The sequence below is a fragment of the Sylvia atricapilla genome, chromosome Z, assembly GCF_009819655.1.
Source record: "Sylvia atricapilla isolate bSylAtr1 chromosome Z, bSylAtr1.pri, whole genome shotgun sequence".
NCBI lineage: Eukaryota > Metazoa > Chordata > Aves > Passeriformes > Sylviidae > Sylvia > Sylvia atricapilla.
This window is the reverse complement of record NC_089174.1, coordinates 81574361-81591969: the sequence shown is the minus strand read 5'-3', so window position 1 is coordinate 81591969 and position 17609 is coordinate 81574361. Positions and strand designations below refer to the sequence as shown.

The 17609-nt window shown below is 40.8% G+C and overlaps 2 protein-coding genes across 6 annotated transcripts in view; one reads left to right on the top strand and one right to left on the bottom strand.

Moving 5' to 3' along the window:
• The window catches only part of SCAMP1 (secretory carrier membrane protein 1), a 52119-nt gene extending 42135 nt beyond the window's left edge, over positions 1-9984 (top strand). Inside the window, exon 11 of the transcript XR_010745753.1 lies at positions 8424-9984. The gene's annotated coding sequence lies outside the window, so the exon portion shown is untranslated. The remainder of the gene's footprint in view (positions 1-8423) is intronic.
• Positions 3292-17609, bottom strand: part of LHFPL2 (LHFPL tetraspan subfamily member 2) — a 115649-nt gene continuing 101331 nt past the window's right edge. For all 5 annotated transcript variants that reach the window (XM_066338901.1, XM_066338902.1, XM_066338904.1 and 2 more), the window contains one exon: positions 3292-6451. In XM_066338901.1, coding sequence (XP_066194998.1) covers positions 6195-6451 — 257 coding nt within the window. In that variant the 3' untranslated portion in view covers positions 3292-6194. The remainder of the gene's footprint in view (positions 6452-17609) is intronic.

The following is a 17609-nucleotide window of genomic DNA, read 5'->3' as shown; positions in this document are numbered from 1 at the left end:
AAAATGTGTGAAATAGTTTGTACTTTTTTTCTACAAAATAATTTTTATATCTGCAAGTAGCTTTTATTATCATAATTAGAAAATCAGGAAGATTTACAAGAAGTGCAGATCTAGCTGAGCAGCAGAAGCCAGTGAAACTTTTATACAAAGATTAAACTAGATATGGTGTCACATGATACTGAGGGTAAAAGAGAAAAGGCATTGATGAGGATGTATAACTTGTGTCTCATGCTGCCATACATTTTCTTCTGAAAGAAAATACATTTTTCCAGCAATTTAATTGAAGTACATACAGCTCAACTAAAATGTGTTTTTTGTTGGATGAATGTGATTACATTGAACAGCTGTGGTTTCAATATATTTGTTTTATTGTCTCTCAATACACTTGGAACTTCCTGTTGTCTAAGTAATGGGTGTATGTATATATGTAACATATATATATATACACTATATATATATTTATATATATATATTATATATATATATATACACAGACAAACACATACTGTCCTGCTTTTAGTTAGTGCTTCTTCATGTCCCTGTTCCATTACACTCAGATGTGAAGGAAAAGACTTCAATACAGTGGAGCTGCTCTTTAGAGTGTGGAGAGTATCAGGTTTTACTTCTTTATATCCATGATTAGGGAAGGGAAATTTCCAGCTGGAGGGATGGGAAATGTGTGGGACTGATTTTTGTTGCTAAAGTTTGAGGCTGTGTTAGTAAAAACAGGGCTGGTGCTGGCCTGGAAGACGGGCTGGCCTCAGTCACTTGTGGCCTTGCACTCAAGATTTCTGCGCTGCGCTGGTACAGCTGGAGTTGGGTTGGCAACACTGGCTGGAGCCCAGACCACTGCACAGAGCAGCTGCCTCTGGCCACTGGTGCCTCTGTGGCATCAGCTGCTCGGCCACTGCTCCAGCTGACAATGCTGCTAGTAGATTTTATCATGTTTATAGCCTAATTAAACAATTGTGTATGTCTGAGCTGTAGTCACTGCACACGTGCCAAAGCACGGTTGCCGTTTTTCAGTGCAGAACTGTCATCTTTGTTGTGCCTGTATTTTTTTTTTTTTTTTTTTAGAGGAAATGCATGATGTTCTTTTTAGAGGAGTGCATGATGTTTTAAAAGAAAAAATGCATATCCTAGATTGGGCAGTGGGGTGAGTCTTTTTGTCCAAGGTAAGAGAACAACTGGAAGTTGTCAGAATGCAGAATCACAGAATCAGTAAACACTCCTGAGATCATTGGCTCCAGCCTAAGACCTATGTGATTAAATTTGGCATTTTCTCCTTTACCTTGGTCAGACCAAGTTACTGATCCCACCACATCTGAGTGATACCTTAAGCCAGTTACAGATACTGATTCCTACGCACTCAGAATTTCACTGCTATGAAGGTATTCCAAGTAAAATGTTCCAAGTATTCCATTTGTTCGAAAACAAGCTTTCAGTGAATTGCAGAACAAGACAACATCTTTGTATTTCTGTCACTCTTAAAACTGATAATAGACATCTAGTCTGTGATTGCTCCACTATTCTAAACCCAGCTAGAGCTTGGAGAACAAGTTACAAGAATATGGAAATCTGTAGCAATGCACACAATTGGAGACTTGAACTTTGTGCTACTGCCAACTCCATATAACTTTACTGAAAAAGGAAGGTAATACTTTTATCTGTTCAAATCAGTACTTTTTTCTTCAAAGCAGTGTTTTGTATTTGGAGAATAATGCTCTACCTGTACCTGCTTTGAAATTCATAAATTTACTGTGGTAGTGGTGCATTCAGTGGCATCTGTCCCTTAACTTCTGAACTACAGGTTTCTGAATGTTACAAGTTGTAACCAAGAACAACTACTCTGAAGTTCAGGAGCTGTTAGAAGTGTAATTAAACAATATGTGATTAATTAAATATAAATTTAATAGAAGTAGACCATTGCAACTGACAGATAAGTGACATGCTGACTTTAAACTACTGAAAGCCACATTCCTTGTTCTGCTATAGACTGGCTTTGTAACCTTCCTCTAGTGTTTGTCACATCACAGCTCAAAGCTAAAACACACTGTTGCGAACACCATTTAAAAAATCTGTGTATTATGAAGCAGTATTTGTTTCACAACTGTTACTATCCTTTTTCATGAGAAAGGAAATAGAGTGCTTTGTTACAAAATGAAACACTTTTTGGCAGAGTTGTATTCAGTTAGAAAGTCTCTTTAATGCAACTGTATTTTAAAACACATTGTTACAATTTCAGATCACATACTTCTGATCAGTAAGCAGTAATAAGTGTTAAAGTCAGATGGGAATCTGAAATACATCATTGGACTGGGATCTTAAATGCTATTAAAGCTACAGTGGAAGCTCAGCTTGGCTCAACTTGTCCAATATGCTTGCATTAAGGTAGTCAGACTCCTGTTAAAAGTTCAAAAACTCACATTTAATTGAAATTTAGATTAAAAAGAAGACATTAGGTACATCATTCATGCTAACAAATGTACATAGTGGTGAGTCAAGAACAGAAAAACAGTACCACAAATAAACCATGGCTCAAAACCTACTCTAGCTGGATCGCTGCAGCCGCTCTTCTGTACCGAGGAGCTGTGTATGTGTTGCTGCCATGCTCTGCTTTCGTTGGACTCTGCCCTTTCCTTGAGCTGTAGGCACCAGTGCCCATGGCTTTCAAGGAAGGCCTGAACTCCTCTCCATTTACCACTCGGAAGCTTCAGTGGGGAGGGTAACAATGCAAAATGGAAATTACTGGCTGAAAAAAAATACGTCTCGGAATCCAGAGAACTTTATTGAGTAAAATAGATACAAAGGTGATATGGACAACCCAGAAATAGCTCAGTAGCAAGGTTTTTTGCAGTGCCACATTAGAAATAAAGCACACTAAGAAACCTTGCTGAGCCTTTTCAGCTTTTAGTATTAATGGCCAGAGATGGAAGTGTCTGTATTCTGAGTAATTCAAATCAATCTAGAAGATATTTTTGTTAAATCTTCAAGCTGCTATTACTACTGTTGTATTGATCTTCAACATCAGTGATTTTTATTGTGTTACCACAATAATTATCCACACCACCAAACTCCAGCCACTTCTTCCCTGGGAAGTCCCTTTTCTAATCACTTGTAAAAAAGCAAAAACTGAAATTAAAGAAAAAACAAACAAGAAAACAACCCAAAAAAAAAAAAAAAAAAAAAAAAAAAAAAAAAAAAAAAAAAAACCACAAAACCCATTCATTGTATTGCACATCTCACACAAATCTGTGTATATATATATATATTTAAATATGCTACAATTAAAAAAAAAATGTCTATGGCACTTTATTGAATATAAGTTTAGGAAGCTGATGAAACCACAGATGTTTGAAAAAATCTTCAATACCACAAAACAAAGTTAAACTGAACTAATTGGCACACAGGTTTTAAAGAATCCACAGCAAATTCCTCTAGATCCTATGCAGTGCATGTACATTAAGAAGCAGTTATACTCTGCAGCCCTCTCATGAAATCAATTAAATTAGCTTCAAGCTGATTTTTCTTCTTTTCTTTCCCAAAGTGCCTTTGAAAGCTACTGCTGAGGTGAACTTCAGGAGCAATTAAACAGCTGTGAAAATTAATGAGTGCACCCTGCACCTGAAAACCTCATTCAGGAAAAAAAATTGCAATATATACCACTTTATCACTTGCTAGAAAAACAGAACCCTGAGAAAAGAAATTCTGGTTATTTCTCCTCTGTATTTCTTCCCAGCCTGTCTTCTATCTGTGCTATGTGATGAACATGGATATTCTTGCAAGTTAGTTAATTATGCTGTTGCAGAGAAAGCTGATTATATACCAGCAACAAGCAGAAAAGCTGGTTCTTCATGGTTACTAATGCAAACAAAAGCAAAATGTGCCACTGAAAATCTCTCCTTTGTACTTAAAAAAACCATACTCAAACAAAATGTAATACTTAATTTTTTTAAGTGTCATGTGGATCACAGCAGAGGTCGGTTAGTAACATGAAGGTTGCTCACTGTTTACTTCTCAGCCAGAGCAGAATATGCCCTCTCCACCTTTGTAAGGACTGACCTGATTCTGACTAATCAAGTGCTTAAGCCAAAGCAGCATTTTTCACCCTAATACTGTGTCAAGGCTTGTTGGCAGTGGTGACCTGGACTTTGGATTGCTACCCACTTAAGGAAGCTACAACTGTACATCTACTTAGTAGTTCGCTTAAGCTGGTTTATATGGTACACGTACAACTGCTTGCCCCATCTTTCCCAACTGCAGAGCCCCCAGGGCAGGGCAGAGCTGAGCTGGGGGCCCAGGTGCAGGGTATGCTCCAGCAGGGATGCCTGGAGGAAGCCTTGCTGGACCCCAGGGACAAGCCCAGTAAATGTCCTTCAGGTGTGGGGGTATGTGTGGGGCAAAGCCAAAGAGACAAACAGAGGTGTGGACAGGGAGTGTGGGCTGTGATTTTCACCCTCAGGCACCACTTTGTGCTGGTAATTCTGCTTTATTAAAATACTGATCTGTGCAGGCAGTTGGTCCCAGACCATAACTTTTGGAGGGGATTTAAATTCAGTATTTTAAAGAACAGTGAGTTAACCTGTTTTAAAACAGAAGATGGTGGATGTGGGTTGCAGGAGCAGGTGAATGAAGAAGAGACCAAGTTAAAACCATCCCTTTTTGAATACAGGCAGAAGTGGACCTTGTTCCGCTGTGCCTGAGAGGTCACCTGTCCAGCAGACAGGCTGCAGGTGCAGTGGGCACAGAGGCAGTCAGCAGTGCCTTTAAAGCAGCTACCCACCTGGACAGTAACAACCATTTTTTAATAACTAATGGCATATCTTAAGGGACTGACCAGGCAAGAAACAAGACTCTCTGCTCTGTGTAATAGTGAAGCAACACTGTCATTGAAGGATGTTAAACTACCAAGAAATAAGAAAAGGAATCTACACTTCACCTAGTATTTTATTAGAACTACTTCTCAGATGAATTATCCCCAATGCTTCTATGGCACAGTTTCATCTTTCCTTTGTTTGGTATCAGAAGTAGTTCTTGTAAATGAAGCAACGCCACAAGTAACAACACAACCAGCTGGCTTTGAGGGGAAAAGGCATTTGTGGCAAGGTCTGTTTAATTTCTGCTGATTTAGTTGGAAAAAGGTCAACTACGACACACACAAAAAGAAAAAAAAAAAGGGGAAAAAATCTTCCCAGCCACAAAGAATTCATCAAGGCTTCCTTAAAAATTTAAATTTCCCAAAGACTCATGTGCATCTGGGTCATCAGACAGACCGGGAATGACGTTTCACTGACGAGAGGAAAAAGTAACACTGTTGAAGTGAAAATGTGAAATCTGCAGTTGTAGGAGAGGCTGCAGCCCAGGTAAGGCTGGTGCTGTGGGGAGCTGTTGTCTGCTTGGGATTTCAGAAGTTCTAATAAAGGCTGTAGAAAAATTTCAGGTTTATCTGAATCAGGTGACAGCCAGTCTAACAACAGCTTCTCTGTCTAGTCAGTGGAAACAATATTTACCTGCTAAGTAATAAGTTGCACACACCTTGCACTCTTAAGTTTCAAGAGAGAGAAACCTGGCAGGGACTTGACTTTTTAAATGCCTAAAGATTGGTGTAAACATCAGATTTGCTCTCTCCAACACAATTAATATCCAAGAAGGCACTGTACTTTCTAAGAAGTTCAGTACCAGAAAGCACCTTCATGAAAATGGTACCAAACCAGGTGATGGTAAAGAAATATTCACCAGTGAGAGGAGCCCTTGGAAACAAAGCCTCATTAAAATAGGCTTCTCTTTTGCTTAAGAAAAGAAAAAAAATGTGCTGGCTTTTATTACTTTAAACTCAAATTCTTCAAAGTGACCAAGGTGGGTTAGGCAATCCGATCAATCAGAATTTGTCAGTTTTAACAACATTCCTGCTATATACATGTGTTTACTCACATCCCCAGTCGGATTAATATATTCCACTGTGTCCTGATCACAGAATGAAACTAAAAATATCCCCAAGTATTTACATTCTGCTTTCTTGGGATCCTTTCTCTGATCCTCATTGCCCAGCAAAGAAGAAAGACCCTTTCAGTAGTTCAGGGCTGGAATGCATGGGGCTCAATCATACAAATGGTAAAAACAGGTAAATGGGTCTGCTTGCCCAGTCAGTGGAAAGCAGATAAAGATCCAGATGCTGGTGTTTTCCCCTGCTGGAGTTAAAGGAGGCAGATAAGGTTTTTTCCTTCTTCTATTTCCTCTTGCACTTTGTCACTGGATGTGGCTATTTCAGCTTGTGCCGAGAAGACTGCACAGATGAAGGTCAGAACAGTGCCGCCAATAGCTGTGTAGAAAGCCCAGCCCAAGGAGCAGTCTCCCAGTTTGTAAGCAGAAGCATAAGGTCCACAATAGCTTATCGCCTTCTGGCATCCCCAACCTGCAGGGTAAAGTATCAAGCCTAAGATAAGGAAGAGCCCTGAAAATAGAAAACAAAAAGAAGTTTTAACAAACAATCAGTTTAACACCAAATGCAGCAGATGTAGTAATGGTTATTATGGTCACTAAAACTCATCGTTTACCAGGATCAGGAGAAAACTGCTATCTCATCCATCCTTCCTTTACTGATTGTTCATTAGTATATGCCATGCTGTCTTTTAACTAAATTTGAAGCTATCCTATAATTTATGTTGTGAAAGGTTTATGATAATGGCCTAGTTCCTTATTTTAATCTCTGTACTCCTCCTACATCCTTTGCTCTCACACTTGCTACAAATACAGAGCATGCAAAATTTTCAAGCATCTCCACTTACTGCTAATGCTTGTGCTTCTCGAAAACATAGGGATACTTGCATCCACTTTTGGTTTTGTATTTAGCTAGCCCTCATTCAGCTTTATTTAGCCATTCACCATAAACATGTTTGCCCTTTTTTTCCCCTGGATTTTGCCTACATTGATTTTCTTGCTGGGGGAAAAAAAAAAAAACCAAAACCAAAAAGAAACCCCAACAGCAACAACAACAAAACCCCCAACAGCAATAACAACAAACCACCCCAGTAACAACCAAAACAAACAAAAACACACACAAAACCAAACCAACAAAAAACAAACCAAAAAAAACCACCACCAAACCCTCACACTTCTGCGCTTTTTGCCACATTAGAACATAGCAGAAAAATTACGCTGCCAGTTCACTAAGCTGTTCTCATAACAGAGGGATTCTGGAGTCAGCCTCAAACAAACAAATCCAAGTACCCACAGCCAGTGCATACGTCACCGTGGGATCCTCCAAACAGGGACTGACTACTTCAGAAGGAAAGAACTTTCCTACTGATGGCAGGGCCAAAGCCTCAACTCCCCATCTTGCTAAACAGCCCAAACACTCTGGCGTGCCTCAGGCTGGAAGTGAAAAGCTCAGACTAGTTGTTTTGCCCATTGGTTTTCTCTCATATTCATAGGTTTCTCTAGGAAGACCATCTAAGCAATGATGGGCTTCACTAAGGAAGTTGGAAGTCACATTAGTGTCCCTGCACATGTGTCTATGCACAAAGAAAGGAGGTTTAATCCAAATGTCTTATATGCTAATGGCTACAATGTTTTCTTATGGGCACTAAAAAACCCCTCAATGAATTAAACACATTCCTCCCTCCTACAAGGAATGTTGGAAGGAGCTAAACTGAAGAACAACACACAGTATCAAAATTTGCTTTCTGTTTACCTTAAAAAATTACTTAAAAGAACAGGAAAACTGTGAAAAACAGTTTTTGTTTAAATACAACTAGTTAATCCAGAAAATGAATATAGCTTTCCAAATACCATAAATATTTCTGATTAATCTCTCCTGCACATTAAAGCCCTTTATTTAACCTGGTATTCTGATGAAAACAGCTGCTAAAAGTGTTGTCACCTTCCAGAAGTAGGCTAAAAGTTGTTCACTAACACCAGCTTTTTTTTTCTTTCCTGTAAACAAGAGATTACAAAGAACAGGTTTAAAGACTTGTTTACATCTTCTTCCATTCAGTTAGACTAGCAGTTAGACTTCTCTGCAGTATGTTAGGGTTCCTTGTTTGTTCAAAGAAATTCAGCCAGATGCATGAAATTTTCCTGACCAACAATGAAAAGGTGGGTCCTAGTTAGCAAGCAGTTAATTTACACAAAATGCAAAAACGATCATCCAACTGTCTAAAATTAATGTCTGTGAATGCCAGACATTTCACAAAAGAAAGTCCTTCCTCCAGCATTTTTCTAATGATGACACAACACCATGGGCATGAATGACCTAAATGTCATTACTCTTTGGGGCGGCAAAATCCATTAGTGAGTGAGATCCGTTCTCTGTGGAGGGATTTCATCATTGCTTACATTTAAGAACCAATGACAAATTTTATGCAGTGTTTCCTGGCTGGTTGGCCAAATACATTAAGTATAAAGTATTGCTTTATCTTGGACAGACCTGGATAAGCTGTGCATTCATCCTGCTGAGCCCTGCAGCCATTTCAGACTAAACACCAGCAGCTCCTTCTCCTCTATTCATCACCAGTTTCCTGTTCTGCACAACCCATATGACCACACCATGTATCTTTCTGACTGCACATTGGTATGGGCCAGTTGCTGCTCTCTCTAACCATCAAAAGCCCTTTGGCAGGAAAAAATCACCACCACTGAATCAAGAGGCTGGATGTGAAGTGCCAGCATAGCTGCTGCCAACACGGAAGTTTTTTAAGATTGCCACTCCATCACTCACAAACCTCGACAGCCTGTGTTTAACAGCAAACCTGGCTCATGGCTGAGTGTCACACGCAGAACCAAGAGGACACATCCATCACTTTTTATCAAGACTAGAGCACTGATCAACTCCTGAAAGCTACTGATTCATTGAATGTGTGCCCCAAGCTGAAAAGCCATTAACCAAAAACTCAGGCTGTCAAGAGGCACAGCACTGCTGCCAAATGTAGTCATTAGGACTTTATGGACCTGGACTTTTTTTTCCAAAAGTACAGAAAATTCCTGGATATATAAATCTAATAAATACTATAAAAGGTATTCATTTGATAAACTTCAGCTGTTTTCTCACAGATGAAAACAAAACCTGGAGGAAAGCCTTAACTATGGATTTGAATACAGTCAGAGTATGTATCTGATTTCAGACAGCTAACTCTGTAACTCCTATACTGGACCAGCCTAATAAAACAAAAACAAAAGCAGGATTTTCACTACCAAACCTCCTTTCTACTACTCCATTTCGCTGCAGAAAGCATCTCATGAGCCTTTTAGCACTATCACAATTTCTTATTTCAATAATAACTGGTTCCTGCTTGACAGGAGAAGTAAATAAAGATGATTCCATGAAGTCAATTCAAAATTCCCACAGGAGAAAGGCACTCCTCTGATTCATGCTAACAGCAAGTGGAGAGGCACAGGCCCCTCATCACGTATTCAGCTCAAAGCTCTGATATCCAGAGCAGTGGATCCTGAGCTGTGCAGGGTCCCTTCCTGACTCTCCTGACCCACCCAGAAAGGAGTGTGCAATTAAAGAGGAGCATTGCCTCCTGCTACCCAGTATATCAGAAGAGACACTCCTAGAGCTTGAACAAAACAGGCAGATGATGCTCCACCACCCACTGAGAGTGCAAAACATTGCTTAAATTGCCTAAAATAGAAGACAGCAAACCAAAGCACTTAACTGTTCAACTACTGCAGCCAGACACCCCTCAAAAAGAACCACCCCCTCTACTCCTGGGAACATGGATGCAAAGGGATGAGGAGGAAAAAGCTATCTTCTGAAGACAGTTTGCCTTGAGACACATCTAGCAGGAGGACAGTAAATATTAATTATAGAGGGGCTTTTTCATTATAAATCCGCTTTTGTTCATCCCTGTGTCTTTGAAGAGAAGCCAACACTCAAGAAAAAGTACTGAGAATAAAACTTGAGTGCTCTGTCTGAACAACTTTCCTACAATGAATCTTTTCAGTTCTTCATGCTGCTGTACAATAAATTATTTTTAATTCACAGCCAACCTACCTGTGGAATTACTGCTCTTTGTTCACCCTGCTGGGAGAAACAAATTCACTCCAAAACATTACAAGCTGTTTTCCACTGTGCTGCTCTACAGGCTCACAGAGCTCATGCTTGTACTGTTCTAGATTTAACCCTCTCTCTGGGCATAGCTGCACTGCTGAAGCTGCAGCTTCTGCTGTACACATATTGCTGCTCCTACTTTTTAAGCAGCACAATCCCACTTCTTGGAATCGGTATGATAATTTTTCAAAATTTCATTTTTGTTAGTTGTTGCCAATTCTCAGTTACCTTTCCTCTTAGGAATCCTCAAAACAGAGGTATGAAAGAATGTCACACAATGTTGGCAGATGACTAGGTATGACAACAGAAAACTATTCAAATTACTTTTTTTACCCAGAGACCTCAGCTATAAGTCTTTGGTGTAAGTTCTGTCAGCAGAGAACGTTTCCATCTTTCACTGAAGGCAATTTGGCCACATAACCTTTTATTATCAGGGCCTAATTACTTGCTTTCAAAAGGATGCCTTTTTGAGATTTAGATATTAATGTTATTATTAGATTACTATATATCTCCTGATTACAACAGCCTATTAAATGTCAGGCATTCTTTACTTAAATGGTGCAAAAGCAAGTCCTTTCTCCTAAAACACCAAAGCAAAACCTTGTAGCATAGTAAGAACATCCTATCAATATAGCACATTGCATCACTGCAAAAATATTTCAGAAGACAGTTCATTAATGCTTTCCCTATAGGAGAAGACTTTTTGTATTTGTGTACTTTTCCCCTTTTAAAGGCCTGCAGTGCAGCAAGGTATTGCTCTTCCTGGTTTTTATACACTGCAGCAGTGCTGCCAGGTCAGTGTTGTGGAAAACTTGTGGAAAACACCAGACCAGCCTTTCATCGTGAGCATTTTTATGTCACATTATGAGCTGGGGGCAGATCTGAGAAAAACCTTTCTTCTTCCCTGGAAGCAACCCTTGAGACAGGAGGTAGGGCAGAGCCTTGTTTAAAATGAAGGCATGCTATTTAGTTTTGACAGTCTCCTGTGCAGCTGCTGTTGTGCTATATTAAAGAGCATATACTAACAAAGCCACTTGCCATTGCAAAGCCTGAAACTACCTACTAATTTCCTAGCAAAACAGTAAAAAAGCCTTTTAAATACTGCTGAAGAAACAGGAAATTAAGCAGCTGTGATCTATGAGGTGGCACTGCAAAACAAGCTCCTATGAAGCAGCACAACTGAGCAGCAACATTTTAAGAGAGGAAAAGAAAATGGATAAAAGGGTCAAAGCAGGGAGGGACTCGCTTTGCAGTGCAGTGCAGGTGAGCTGCATCTCCAGTAGCACTGATCCTGATGGTTTCCATCTTCTGCAAAGCCACAGGAGATTAAGAATCAGTCCAGGGACACTGTGTCAGACAGGCCCTCTGCCTTTATTGCTCACATTTCCACTTGTGTCAATACGCCACCTGAACCATTTCACGTGTTAAATATCTGATCAAATGTACTAGTGTAGCTTAAGCCAAGGGGGCTTTCCCATACACAAGTTTTTCCTGGCAAACCCAGCAGGGATGCTACTAGGTTACCACTCATGCACTTTTGATCACTTTGTCCAGAAAGAAAGGGGAGACTTTCATGCCCTAGTGCCTTGGAAATGGCCTCTGGCCCACTCATAAGTGCTGCCTGAGAAACAAAAGAAAAACTCACAGCATTATGAAGATCAATGCTTTAAAAAGCCTCCCTGAACACCACAGCTGGTGCAGGCTAAGACAATCAGGTGTGTTTTGGGGTAAGTTGGAAGCATGGCTGATAAGGGTTGCCAGCATGCAGTGCACTGAGGCAAGTGCACACCTTCGTACCTTCAGCCACTGCAGATGACTGCTCACATACATAGATTTCAGTGTACCTGGGATACCCAAAGCTGAGGCAGGAGAATTAGTAGTTTAATAACTACAACCAGGTGATGGCTCAAAACTCACATGGATTTTTTTTTCCCTTTAAAATTGTCTCATGGTACTAATAAGGGCATGCACTTTTCTTCACACCAGAAGAAAACGTATTTCCCTAACCACTGCCTCCTCTAAGCTGAGGAAGAGGATGAGGTCCCTACTCTTATGTTTCTTTTCCCATCTATTATGCAAATCAGAGATACTTATTCATAACCAAACCTATGCAAACATCTGATGGCATTAGTGCTGTTGCAGTCTGGAAACAGAGCTAGAAATACAGTGCAGGGGACTACTGGTGGAACACTCAACTATCATGTTTTACTAGCCCCCCCAAAAAGGCACAAAATAACTCAGTTTATTAACTCGATGTGAGGAATTTGGGGGTTGTTTATTATATTGGTACAATCTTACTGCTTAGACTTCTCTAATGAAGTGAGTCTGCAGACTTACTGCTTTTAAGAGAGGAGAGAGTAAATTCACCCTTAGTTTTTAATAATTTTATGCATGTGGTAAGAGTGCCCATTAGTTGGGAGGAAAGAAAATGTGTAGACTCAAAGTGAAGTCAGTCCCAAGCTCTGAAATGACACTTCTGCCTCTTTGGTGGCTGTAAAGTCACCACACTCTGGAGGCTCCCATGTGGTTGGTGGTTGTCAACTCAGCAATTAAGTCAAGATAAAGCAACTTAGAGGGGAAAAGCCAAATATTTACAACTTTTCAGCAGTACAAGGGTAAACAAGAGACTCTCCACTCATCGGACCATTGCTCAAGCACAGCCACCTCTCACATTTTACCTTAAAACCCAATAAAGCACTGAGTGTTTTTAATCTAGATGACCCAATAAAAGACTCAGTCAATGCTTCTAAATGAGAAATTCAATTGTGGGTGGTAAATTCAGGAGGTTCCTGAATCAGGGAAGGAAAGGCCATGTCAAATACTCTGCTCCTGAAAGAAGCAGAGGCAAAGACCCAGTCTATTTCCTACCATTCACCATAACCTTTTCTACTGCTGTTCAACCAAGGAGTGCCACTGCCTCCAAACCACCAATTGCTCATGCTGGGGTAGCAGAAAGGGAATGAAATATGACTATAGCTCAGTAAGGGAGGCCAAAACAACCACCTCCCTTAGATTAAACAGAGGTAAAAGGGCTGCAGGTCACGTTTTTCATGGCCTTACATTTCCTCAATACTGATCCCATAGTACAAACAAAAATTCAGTTTGGGGGTGGGGGAGAGGAGCTGCAGAGGACTCAGCCTGAAGGGAAAGGCAAATGGAGATGCAGGAAGTGGAGAATTTCCTGTGGCTTCATGAGCTATGCATCAGCAGAGTGCAGGGCATCTGCACTGGGCAAGAAAGCACAACTCAAATCCACTTATTTCCTCACCACCACATCAAGAACAACAAAGACAGGAGCTAAGCAGAAGTTAGCTCCCTTTTTTGAAAGAACTCCTTTCGTCTTTTTTTTTTTTTTTTTCTTGTGTTTGAGTGAGAACACAGCATTTGCTAAGTTTAAATATTTTCCTTGTGTTTGCATTCTATATACAAATAGCAGCATCTGTCTTGGCTCTGAGGCCTAGAACCAAAACTCTGACAGAAACAGAGCCCTTGTGCCCTCCTGATATCTCCATGGCCTCTTGGGGTCACCAGCACTCTTTCCCACATCACCAGGGCAGAGATGTAAAGAAGTGCTCAGCATTTCACCTATGCTGGTAGAAGTAAGAGACCTCAGCGTGCACACGTGCCACAATAAAATGTTTCTCAGTGGGTAGCATGGGAGTCTCTCTCACATTATATGCTGTTTGTTGGAAGAGATTCCTGCTTGCCAAGATAATCAGCTGCCAAACTTGATCACTGAAAACCTGAAATATTTGTTTATTTTTCTATTAATTTTAATATGCTGTGTGTCTGATGGTTTCCAAGTGCCCACCTTGATAGGGCAGGAGATGATTCGACCTTGGAATCTAACAAAACACTGCAATCTTCATTTTATTTCTTTGAAGTTACTAAGGGTCTCCCCTCAGGCTCAATAGCAATTTGGCACTTGAACTTAAGTTTTCCTTCCCTGGCATATTCCAAGACAGCAGTCCCCTTTGCTTGAACTTTCAGCAGCCAAGTGTGTGCTAGATATCCTGCTGGCACTGGGCCATGTAGGTTACAGGAAGCACTATACCGCAGACAGCAAAAGCAGTTCAGACTGTCAGGATTTCCATCAGAAATCCCTCTCCCCTCCCTTTTTTCTTTCTTCCCACCCCAAGAATTCAGAATTCTGGCATCAGAAAAGAAAAGCCCTGAGCCGAATCCAGAGAGGAAATATGCTTTTTGAAAAATGCATGCTCTGCGTTTTAGAAAGACAAACAAGAAGCTTCCTTGCCTTCAAGGGAAAAAACCATTCTTGCTCTGCTGTCCTACAGCTTGGGCTCCCTGGTTGTGCAACAGCTTCTGTTGCCTGCAGGTAACTCAGCTCACAAGATGCTTTCTTCCTTACTCACCACTTTGTCTCCTTCTCAGACAAAATAATGCCTTTGTACAGCATGATGCCACCTATAAACAAATACCCTAAATCACACTGCAACCACCATAACCTTTTCTGTTATGGCCTGAATATGAAAGAGCTCTAGAAGCCTCATGCCCCTTCTACCACAGCTTGTGTATCTCCTGCTTTTTCTCCCCTCTATGATGAAAGGCCTGGCTGACCTCCCACTTCCTCCCCAGCTTCCTCCTCCGCAGCTCCCACTGGCCTCCTTAACTTCCAGCAGCCAGAAGTCTGCAGTGCATGGCTGCACACACCATGAGCCCACCCTGTGAGGCTGGATCCTCCTTCACCCACCCCCACAAGCAGCTCCAGATCCTCATCCCCTTCAGATGGTTCCTATCACGCTCTGCTCAGGCCATCTTCCTAATCACCCAAAAAGGGAAACAATGCCAAGTAAGTATAACAGGCTGAACAATTTCTCAGCTCAAGAGATGTAAAACAAACTCTTTCAGCAGCAAAGACAGACTGCTACACACACAGCTGGTTTGAAACTGAATTTCATCTCTTCATTTTAGAAAGCTGCAGAGAAGTTTTCTTGCATTTGAGGGAAAAGTCGTACTCCTGGAACTGAACTATTGCCAAAGTATTGCAGCAGCTCCTGAGGAAGGAACCCTCAAGACACCAAGAAGGGAAAAGGAGAAGACATGGACAGTCATAGAGAGAAATCATGAAAAGGTCAGAAGAAAGAATACAGAAGAGCCCTTGAGATACCTGAGAAGAGAAAGTACTGTGAAGACCTGTCATTGCTTGGGACTGAGCAGGATAACTGTCAGGGGAAAAAACAAACCTCTCAGACCTTAGAAAAGAATAATCTGAGTCATTCCCCAGCAATGCTGGAGGAGAAACTGCTGGGGTGTGACAGAGAGAGGCCAAAAGCTGCAGCATCTGGGCCCAAGCAGACAGAATTCAACTAAACATCCAAGGGAACTTAATGCTTCCTGGCCTGTGTGCAGCAGCCTTTGAAAACATAAACCTCTGCCTTGGCTGCCTGGACATCTACCTGTTAAAGATACAACTGCCAGTGGCACAGCCAGCTAAGCCACATGACAGCCAAATGCAGCCATGCATTCACCTGAATAAACCAGAGACTCTCCTTGCTGTGCACCTGGGACACAGCTAATCTTCTGACTGATGCAACCCAAATTTTACATGCCTTTTTTTCTGCAAGTCTCATTGGAGCTAGGAGACAGCAGACTGTGAACAGAGGAACAGATAAGAAGGGGGTGAGTCATGAGAGGCCTCCCAGATGAAGCCATCAGCACCCTGGAAAGATTTTAGAGAAGAGGAACTATTTTTATCCTCTTTTGGTAGATGTTCCTGGCAAGGCAGCCCAGCTCCAGCACAGCAAAACAGCAGTGAAACTGAACTCCCAAACCCATCAGCCTTCCTGACATGTCAGCTTCATTTCCCCACTGCTCTCCCCAAAGCCTCTGCAGGCACATGACATTGAGCTGCCCACAAAAAACCACAGAGACTTGCTCAGATTCTGTGTCTGATCCAATACTGGTGCAGCTAATGCAGCTTCCTCCCCCTGGTGTGCAGTCAGGGTGCTGCTGGTGCACTGTGGCTCAGCTGCAAGCCAGGCAGACACTGGCTCTGGGGAAGGGGTTGTGTCTGCCCAGCCACGGCACAGACCAAAAAAGGAAGCCAAGTTGTTGACTATGAACTTCATAAAGGAAACTATCAAGAGATGAAAGCCATACTTGGTTTAGGCTCTGTCCTAAGCTCTCCCCACCCTCCTTTGAGGCTAGGTTATGTTTATATTATATTACTTAGCAACAAAGTGAAGTACACAAGCCCAAATAAGACTTGTAAATACATATGCAATTACACTACACAGAGTAGCAAGGTATGTCAATATGGGAATCACCAATTATTTACTTCCTATAGCCACATGATTACTGTGAAAATTTACTTTGAATTGATTCTTGTCAGTTAGCATGTAATAACATCCTTCCCCCTCCAGCCTCTGCATTTCAGGTGATTCACAGACTAAAAGTAGAATTCTTTCCCTAAAAAGACATACAAATGAAAGTCTTCCTGGTCTTCTTGCTGCTGGATAGTAATTACCTATTCAATTACATGTCTCCATTCTTTGCACTCTCTAATGCAGAGAAAAAGTGCATATCCAGATGAAACAATCCTCAAACACCTCCAAAACCAGGGCTATTGATTAGTGTTTCTACAGCTGCAGAATGAAAGGCACTGCAGTCTGAAAGTAAAATGGTAGAAGATCTTGCTCTATAACAAAGGAATTACAAGAGTTTAAAAAAGAGGCACATCTTCTTCTTCTTCATTTGAGAAATAAAATATGGCCTTGTATTTCTTATTTTCTGCCACAAAAAAAAAAAAATTAAAAATCCCTATAGACCAGATACATGTATGCTTCCTCCTGCTGATCTAAATGACAGTTTGTACATTTGTCCAAGGTCCATAACAAAAGGGCTGTTGCTTTCTGTTTTGTAGTTTCACCATAGGCATCATCCACAACCAATCTTGCTAGACTGGAAAGATATATCCGGTGTCTGTTATTGTTTTGTCATGATGAATTCCAGGAATAAATTAGGTTATTGTATGTTTTTAATTATATTAAATCTCTACTGCAAAGATATAGAGATTTTAAATGAGATTAAGTCTGCAAGATCCTTAGTTCCTGCAGATGACTCTACCATGTGTGCATCTCATGTTTGAAAAGGAGATGTTTGACATACTTGCAAATATTTTACTGATATAGGCTGATTAACAAAATTATTTTGTGAATCCTTCTTGTACGCTTATTAAAAACATAATTGTTCACATTAAAAAGAATGGTGCTATGCTTAAAGTTATTAAGGCAGGGTTGTATCTTGTTTTCTAGTCAGGGCATTAGTTTATATATCACAATCCCTGTTTGAATTAGTCATGCTGACAACTGTCCCTCTTGAGCAACTTGCTTAAGCATTTTTCAAAACTCAGGAACTGAGAAAGTTTAAATTAGCAGCCATCATTAGTCATAAGGAAAATAATTGCAACCAAGTAAGCAGATGCTGTAATACTACTGGCACAAAAGTAGCAGTGTTTCCAATAAAACAAATCTTGAGAAAAGGAGCTGTGAGCCACAAATTGCGTCCTGTAAATACTGGCAGGCCTACTTCTTACAGC